Source organism: Suillus plorans (genome assembly GCF_016647745.1).
Source record: "Suillus plorans strain S12 chromosome Unknown HD556scaffold_41, whole genome shotgun sequence".
Classification (NCBI taxonomy): Eukaryota; Fungi; Basidiomycota; class Agaricomycetes; order Boletales; family Suillaceae; genus Suillus; species Suillus plorans.
The window spans coordinates 211,948-220,218 of record NW_024537425.1 but is presented as its reverse complement, the minus strand read 5'-3'; the positions used below and the strand labels follow the sequence as shown (position 1 = coordinate 220,218).

General features: G+C 46.9%; 2 protein-coding genes across 2 annotated transcripts; one reads left to right on the top strand and one right to left on the bottom strand.

Moving 5' to 3' along the window:
• Positions 1-950: 950 nt before the first annotated feature.
• On the bottom strand, positions 951-4,459 carry HD556DRAFT_1445073 (uncharacterized protein; the record flags this gene model as incomplete). Its single annotated transcript, XM_041306879.1, has 9 exons — positions 951-1,238; positions 1,615-1,844; positions 1,893-2,143; positions 2,194-2,261; positions 2,322-2,399; positions 2,445-2,879; positions 2,926-3,803; positions 3,851-4,139; positions 4,193-4,459. The coding sequence occupies 9 exons, from the start codon at positions 4,457-4,459 to the stop codon at positions 951-953; spliced, it is 2,784 nt and encodes a 927-aa protein (XP_041158482.1).
• Positions 4,460-5,998: 1,539 nt separating this feature from the next.
• On the top strand, positions 5,999-6,537 carry HD556DRAFT_1445072 (uncharacterized protein; the record flags this gene model as incomplete). The annotated part of the gene is made up of 2 exons (XM_041306878.1): positions 5,999-6,439; positions 6,514-6,537. The coding sequence occupies 2 exons, from the start codon at positions 5,999-6,001 to the stop codon at positions 6,535-6,537; spliced, it is 465 nt and encodes a 154-aa protein (XP_041158481.1).
• Between the last annotated feature and the right edge of the window lie 1,734 nt (positions 6,538-8,271).

Here is an 8,271-nt window from a genome sequence, read left to right as displayed (position 1 = left end):
TCCGATGTATAGATCCGCTTCCGATACGATATACGATAAGCTTCTTAATTCATTCCTGTGCATATAACGTTAACACAGCCTATTCCTCTATTCGGTATTCCTTGTCCTCGGTATCTCAGTTATACTTACTACCGGTACACTTACTGATCTGTTAACCTATGCTTCATTTCCGACTCGCGCTTGATAACTTTGCTTATGCTTCATACATAGCCTCGGACACTTGCTTACTGATCTTTCCGTTATTTCCTTAGTATATAAACTCTTGTATATGTCCTGTAGTTCCTCAGTCTGAATATCATATTAGTCCTCGCACTAGATCTCACTCTAAGTCCTCACATCAGTTCTAGTCTATCGACTTAGTCAATATCCATCTCGGGCCTAGGGAGAAATTCCCTAGGCCAGAGCTCCGCTTATCCGATCCCCGCTCATCCGCTCATCCGATCCTCTGAAGTTTCCGGAAGTTCATCCGGATCTTTCCCACGGTCCTCCGGACCTATTCTGCTTCGGACTTTGTCCTTGCAGCCTTTCCTCTGTTTGCTTCTACTTAGGACTTGTCCTAAGTAGCCATTACATGTATCCGTATCAGGACGAAACCTCATCGTAATTTCCGGAAGTTCCTCCGGAACTTTTCTGCACTCGTCTGGAAGTTACTTGCACTCGTCCAGAAAGTCCTTCCGAACTTTCCTGCACTTCGGATGTCCTTGGACTTTCTTTGGACATCATTCTGAAATTAAGGGCACATACTCGGGTAAGGGGCACAGTGCACGAGCTGAAGCCAAGCCCCTCGGAATCAGTCCTACCCTTTGTGCATGGTCTTAACACAGTGTTACTTCACTGTATGTCTTATGCAGTCGTTAATGGACTGTTATTCTGTTGTCCTTCTGCCACATGTTTGGCGTGCTTGTCAGCTTCTTCATTGCCATGTACGTCTGAGTGGCCGGGAAGCCATCTCAAGGTGACATGGTGTTGGCATCAGTTCTCGACAAGGTATTCAGACGTTCCCGGAAACGGTCAATTAAGTATGAACCTGGGTTCGAGGAGAAGCTCTCACCGGCTTGAATAACTGCCTGATTGTCCACGAAGACAGATACAGGGTAAGTGATGTCTATCTCTGTTGCAATGAGCTCGGCCACCAACGCCAATCCCACGGCTTCCACCTCAAAGACGGTGTGCTCCTCGTCTGTTCCCAGGTGCAATAATAACTTGCGGGGGTACACCCCTTTGAGCTGGTAGGTGGCCTTTGGTCTGGAATCAGAGTCTCAATCTCCATAGGATTAATGTGATATTGCCTTGTGAGATGGTGGAAGGAGGTGTGATGGGAGCCTACAAAGCATCTGTTGGTATTCATGGTATGTAGCATACAAAGGACTACAGGGAGTCTGAGAGCAGTGAGAGTAGATGTCTATCGAGATTTATTGGAATCTGTGTTCCTCTACAAGACATACCTGATCGAATCGCAAAGTGAAGCTGGTCCTAGCAGTAATTGAAATATCAACAGTATTCTTCTTCATGTTGCACTTTGCTATAGTTAGGATCTCACCGCGAGAATCACTGTCCAGAATGAGACACTTTTGGTTTTTTTTTGCGTGGCGGAGCTGGACTTAAATCACTGACGTTAATATGGTAGTGTTGAAGCGCGGCTCCAGCACCGTTGGATGTGCAAAACACCACGACGCAGCCATCAGGTGCGGGTCCATTGTCACTGCAGAACGGGTCGGGACAAGCTGTGGATACAAAGCGATTATGCAGCCTGCCTCCCATGAAATTTGGTGATACTTTTAGTACCACGTGATATTGAGTCAACTTCAATGCAAACTCCTTGTTGATCAACCAAGGTAAGGGGCCTGTAATGAAATAAGCCGAATGTTAAGGAGTTTACGTTGGAGACTTACTGTCGTTTTGCTGCTTCTCCTTTCTGTCTGCAATGGCATCCTCGATATCCTCTGCATTGTTAGTAACCCAGGGGTCGTATGCAGACCACTCACTGGAGCTGGGATCCATACTGGAACTGGATGGGACTACGGGGTCAGGTGGTGGGGTCTTGCTTCGACATTGGGGCGTTAGGTACGATCTCCTCTGCATGTCGCAGAAGGAGATCATGTCTGGTCCTTCTAGTATTGACCCATTTAACCTCATGCTGTACCTTAAGCAGTCGTGAATAAAAATGAAACAGACAGTATGCTCTGTGCTCACCTAGTAGCAATGTCCTCATGTTTGACTGTGGTGCGCGCTTGCCCATGCACAGCAATGGAGCAAGTCTCCTGACCGAGTTGGTATAGTGTGGCTCAATAACCCTTCCATGCACCTCCAATAATGAAAACTTCTTTTCCGATGACATCGCAAAACAAATCCAGGTTCAAATCGGATACTTTCATGACAAATCCAATAGGAACGTCCACCTGTCATAACTCAGACACGGTCAATTCAAGGAAAATAGTACTTACGAGTGCGCAATCACCCTCAGATATCAGGGTCAGGTGCGCATTTGGAAAGTCCATGGTTTGCATGACCCCTTTTGTCTGGAACTCTGGCCCACGGGTGACAATCACAACATCTCCAGGCCTAACATCATAACCCCTTTCCTTAGTAAACTGGAGAGTCTTGAAGGGGCGGATGCGCTGTATGAATGCCGCAGGGACGTTAATGAGCTGGTCCTGGATGACGCCCCCAGCCCGAAACCACAGCGTATTTTCTCCCATATGAAACCACATCACAATCCTGCGTCGTCCCATGTACTCTCCCACACACACTTCTATGTCGTCGCCGATTTGAAGAGATTTGAGCTCGGGGAGAGGGTCGAAATCTGGCTGTGTTGGCAGCCGGGATTGAAGCACGTGATTTAGAGGGCGACAATCTAAGTAGTATTTAGATACTTCCACCTATGTAATGTCAGACAGGGTTATAGGACATTATATTCACTCATACCTCTTCATTGGTGGCCTCTTGACACACATGAAACAAGTCCTCAGACTTTTTAATGATGTACCCTTCTAAACCTGTGTAAGTGCCCGCTACAACTTGAACCATGTTGCCAACCCAAAAGACACGTTCGATGTCCTGGAGTTGGAATTCCACTTCTTGTCGATGTCCATCAAGGGTGAACTCTAAGCGTGCAGAGCCAGACGCATGGTCTGTCGAGACGACCGTACCCATTTCTGAACGGATTTCTCCTGTGATGGGCCTGGCCGAATCTCCGACACGCAAGAATTGCAGTGAAAAGGCCGCCAGAGTTTTCTTGAAGAAAGGTACATCCCACCCGGATTGCAGATGTAGTCGAATATCGTTAGCATGAGGGGAGGTAACTAGCTCCAGGCTGTCATGGCAAAAGTTTTTTGATAAAAGCCCCATGTAGTACCGCTCTCCTTTGTAGGACCATCCTACAACTCTATCGTCCTGAAGGATGTCGGACACTGTCTTGTTATTTGGCAACCAAGCTCGGTTGAGAAGCGCCACAGATCTCTTAGGCATGTCATAGGGAAAGTCGTGTGGGGGAATTAATACTGTAACAAATTCATTCGATTGTTTAGAATCGAAGACATAACCGATGTCGCCTTTATACTCTCCCTGAGTAATTTTCACCCACCCTGGGTTGGGGAGTGTGAAGCGTGAACGCCCGACCACTGCTTGTTCTTCTTCCAAAATGCAAATATAATCTTTCACGGAGGAAGAGAGTAGATCAAGCGACATCGCAATCGTTCTAGGGCTATCTGAGATAGCATAAATCTGGCTTGGTATCCAAGGTGATATGGTAACCGCAAATCCCTTGCTCCTGAGATGTTCAGCGACATGTTGCGTGGCAGATCCTGCAATGCATTCAGTATCATGCCAGGTCATTAAAATATACACTCACTGTGAACATGGAGAAGGTACATCCTGCTTTGGACTGCACCAGAGGACAAGGCTGCTCTAGGATACGTGTTTGGCGCATTCCCTTCGTACCTGTCAAAGATGTGATCGATCGCTACAGATAACTTATCCTTGGCCGATAAAGTTGCTGGCAAGCGTGCAACATTTAACAACCCCATAGAAGAGCCATCATCGCCCTCCAACTGGAAGTTTTCCTCTTCTTCTTCCTCCTCCTCCTCCTCCTCCTCTTCCTCATTATCAGATGCTTCATCATTGATAAAGGGATTTTTTAACTACATTCATTATTTAATATAAATGTTGCGGACAAAATGAATGCATTTCTTACTCTTCGGACACGTGCATTTTTCAAGCGACTGGCCGCCTTTGGGGCAGACATGGATGTGGCAAAATCTTTGCGCCGAGTCACGATTGTCAATGGACCGGAGGCGCACTGGGGCACATGTCTGGCCTTCAAGGCAAGAAGATTTGCTAAGGTGAGGCTGTCATTACCATCACCGGAGAACAACACATCACAAGCTTCTTTCCAATCGTCAGCATTGTATCGATCGCCCAAGTGCAAAGTAATGGCTGCCTCCATCTGAGGGTAGGTCATGTCTGTGGTGAGATATTGTTCCAGGATGTGCTGAAGGTACAACAATTCAGATGGTGAGTCTGAACAATGTTGGGTCTTGCAGAACCTAGCTGCTATTCGACCCTAAAGGGTTTCTGGACTAGGCTCAAGGCTCAGAGGAGAGGAAATATCATGAAAAACTACTGAAGACTCAGACTCATACTGATAACTGGTGAAAAGATAACTTGCTTATGTAAGCTACAAAAGTGCCAACATAAGGTAAGGTAAAAACAGTCTCTACAAGCCCAGCCAGAAATGAATCCCTACAGCGCCATGCACCATGATCTGCCAACGGTGATGGCGCTCTCATCCCTGTGTTATCCGCATGAGAGAAAATACAGACGGCATGATACAACAACTCACCTTCATGGTTCCTGATGCGTTTCAGGATAGGTTCATCACCATGAGACTTGGATGCTGTGCGCTTGGACATCCTGCAGTTGACATTGATTAATTGAACATACATAGTTTTGTTGTAATGAAATGCTCACAGTGCACTATTCTTTCTATATATTCAATATTCTGAAGACTATGATTATCTATCTATCAACGTATTGAGGTAGTGGTGATGACGGAAAGAGAGATATTAATGTGCAGGAACCATATTTATAGTGAATGACTAATTTGGAGGCGCTTAGCAAATACAAGACAGACAAGAATGTCATTGTGGAGACAGTATTGTATAATCACCCACATATCACCGTCATACATGCCGAAAACTAATATGTCTCTACTTGCAGCATGGTTGAAATTTATGGTATGCGGGATGGTAGTAGCGAGTTTGATGCTGAAAATCGGTATCAACAGTCCTTTGAAGTCAAACACCCAAACTTGAACGTGTCTGTCGCGGGTCCCACTTGCAATATGAGTGTCATCCCCAGTATGGTCATATGTAAGACACATGATCTCCTTACCTGTTCCAATCCTCCTTGACACTTTTGCATCAAAGTCCTGCAAACCTTCTCCCTGCTGTTGCCAAATCCCTATGAGACCAAGCCCTGTGCCATAACATAATGTTTCGTGCATCGCTTCATGGTGGGTAATCCAGCATGTGCAAGTCACCGGATCGCCTGGATTTCGAATGGCTGGGGTTTGAGGTGGAATTGGGAGCTGAACTCGCCTCTTAAGGTCCCAAATTCTCATTCTGTCACAGCCTGGTGCTCAATGAGTTAAGTCAAGTTGTATTTCATCATGTCGGACTCACCCCCGCTTGCTAATGTACTGCCATTGCGAGAGACCACTAAACAATTAATGGTGTTCCTGTGCCCGACAAGGTGCCCTTCAAGGCGATAATCGTTGGAATGATTGATAGGGAGTAAAAACATTGGGAGCGTCAATGTAAGTCCATCGATGTCTTGCAAGTCTTTAATATTGGCTGACACAATAAGGTCCATAAAAACTGACGACAACCAATAACGACATCCTGCCTAACAACGTTATCCTGTGGGTGTCCGGTCTATACCCAGCCTACACCACTCGCATAAAAACGTCTTCTTGCTCAAGTTGGGTATCAGGTCAGTCATGCTTTCATCCTCTGTGCCTGTAGCTCCTTTTTATGAGTCTGAAGGCCCTCCCCAGGCTCTCCCATTATTGACGTATCACACAGAAATGTTTTGTCCAATGACAACGTTAATCTCGATATCTTGGCAAGAAGAGATTATATTCTTCCCTCGTAAACCCAAACTCACGGGGCGGACTCTAACTCCTTCGTGCATGTTCACTACCACATCTTGCGCGGTGACACCTATCCCTTTGAGCCCGCTTACCTCCAAAGTCACCAAGGTTGTCTCATTTTTGGCAGAGCAGATCAGCCAGCCATCAATGGGTTCTTCCTTGTCGTCCATAGCTTCCTATGAATACAAAATCCCCAAACCAGATGGTGAGGCAGGACGTCCTAGCCATGGTGGATACAACCTTGAAAAGGCCCTCAAGTGGGATGCTGGCCGCTTCAAGGCGTTCAAAGTGAGACCTCATTCAATTAATGACATTAGGAGTGTACTCACGCTTTGATCCAAAAAAATTGTGACACAATGTAGAGACTCATGCCTCTCATTGCATGATATGGCAGTTTTCACTAGGGAGTACATGGCACAAACTTGTAGCATCACTCTGTATGCTATCCACAGCTATTCCTATACGAGGCGCAGCTTTCCTGCGCAATACGCAGCATGTGCGCACAACTTCCCGCTGTAGAAACAACAATACTGAGAGGAACAAATGATGCTCCAGACTGTATCTATAATGTTGTGAGGTCGCGCGTTGCCTAGTCTGCTATACTTGAGACGACAAGTGCGTTCGACCCTAAAGGGGAAGCAAGTGCAGCAAGGATCTTGTAGTGCGTGCTGAATGCGCTACTGGTAGGCTGATGCGAAGCGCGAGAAAGCGCAGGTGCGCGCAAGGCGCGGGAAGCGCGCGCGCGCGCGTGAGCGGTAATGAGAGAGAGTAAGAGTGAGTTTGCTTAAGTGGTGATTAGATACTAGACAAGAGATACAAGCGCAAGGTGTCAAAGAATAGATTTCTACTATGTTCTCCTAGGTAGTAGGTGGGTGGTAAGTGGGAGGTCAAGTAATTGTTCCTGGTAGGTAATGCTGGCGCTTATATGGCGCCTAAGCGCTGTCATGTGGAGCCGAATCGCTACCGAGTAAGGTATGTAAAGCCATATGTAAGTAAGGGTCCAAAATAAAGGTGGAACGATACACAGATAAGAGAAATGGAAACATACGCACTAGAGAACTTGGTGGACAGTGGATGGATGCTTCCGGATGGCTGGCGCTATAGGGCGCTCAAGCGCGGGAAAGCGCGCGCGTATATACATCGTAAAGCGCGGGAAGTCGTGCGCGCTTGCTGCGCCTTGCGCGGGAAAGCTGCGCCTTGTAAGGGAATAGCTGTGGATAGCACACAGAGTGATGCTACAAGTTCGTGCTATGTACTCCCTAGTGAATACTGCCATATCATGCAATGAGAGGCATGAGTCTCTACACCGCGCTTTACGATGTATACGCACGCGCGCTTTCCCGCGCTTGATCGCCCTATAGCGCCAGCCTTCCGGAAGCATTCATCCACTGTCCACCAAGCTCTCTAGTGCGTGTATTTCCATTTCCCTTATTTACATATCATTCCACCTTTATTTATATCATGGACCCTTACTTACATACATATATCTTTACATACCTTACTCGGTAGCGATTCGGCTCTGCATGACAGCGCTTAGGTGCCATATAAGCGCCAGCATTACCTACCAGGAGAACAATTACTCTACCTCCCACTTACCCACTTACCACCTAGCAGAATATAGTTGAAATCTATTCCTTGGCACCTCGCACTCACATCTCTTGTCTTGCATCATATCACCACTTAAGCAAACTCACACTTACTCTCACTTGTTTCCGCTCACGCGCGCTGAAGGTGAGGAATCTTGACTGTGGGTGAAAACACTAAAAGTAAGGGGGCTCTACAGCGAGACCTGGATACGAGAATACAACTCGACCCAAAGGACAGCTACTGAGAGAAGTTCCTCGCGAATAAGGTGGAGGGAAACTCTGTCAACTAGATGGGTGCTGGTAGGCACGAGAAGATAACGCGCACGAAGGCGCGCGTGAGGCGCGCGTGAGCGATGCGAGGGCGCGTGAGATGCGAGAGGCGCGCGCGTATGCGGGAGCGCACTTATGAGTGATAAGGGATGTGGTTTCAAGTATAGTAGAGGCGTGAGCTGTAGCAGATGGAGAAGTATAATCAGATTTCTAGTACTAAGGTGCACTATACAACTTGCAGTATACTGAGATAAATGGGGGGAA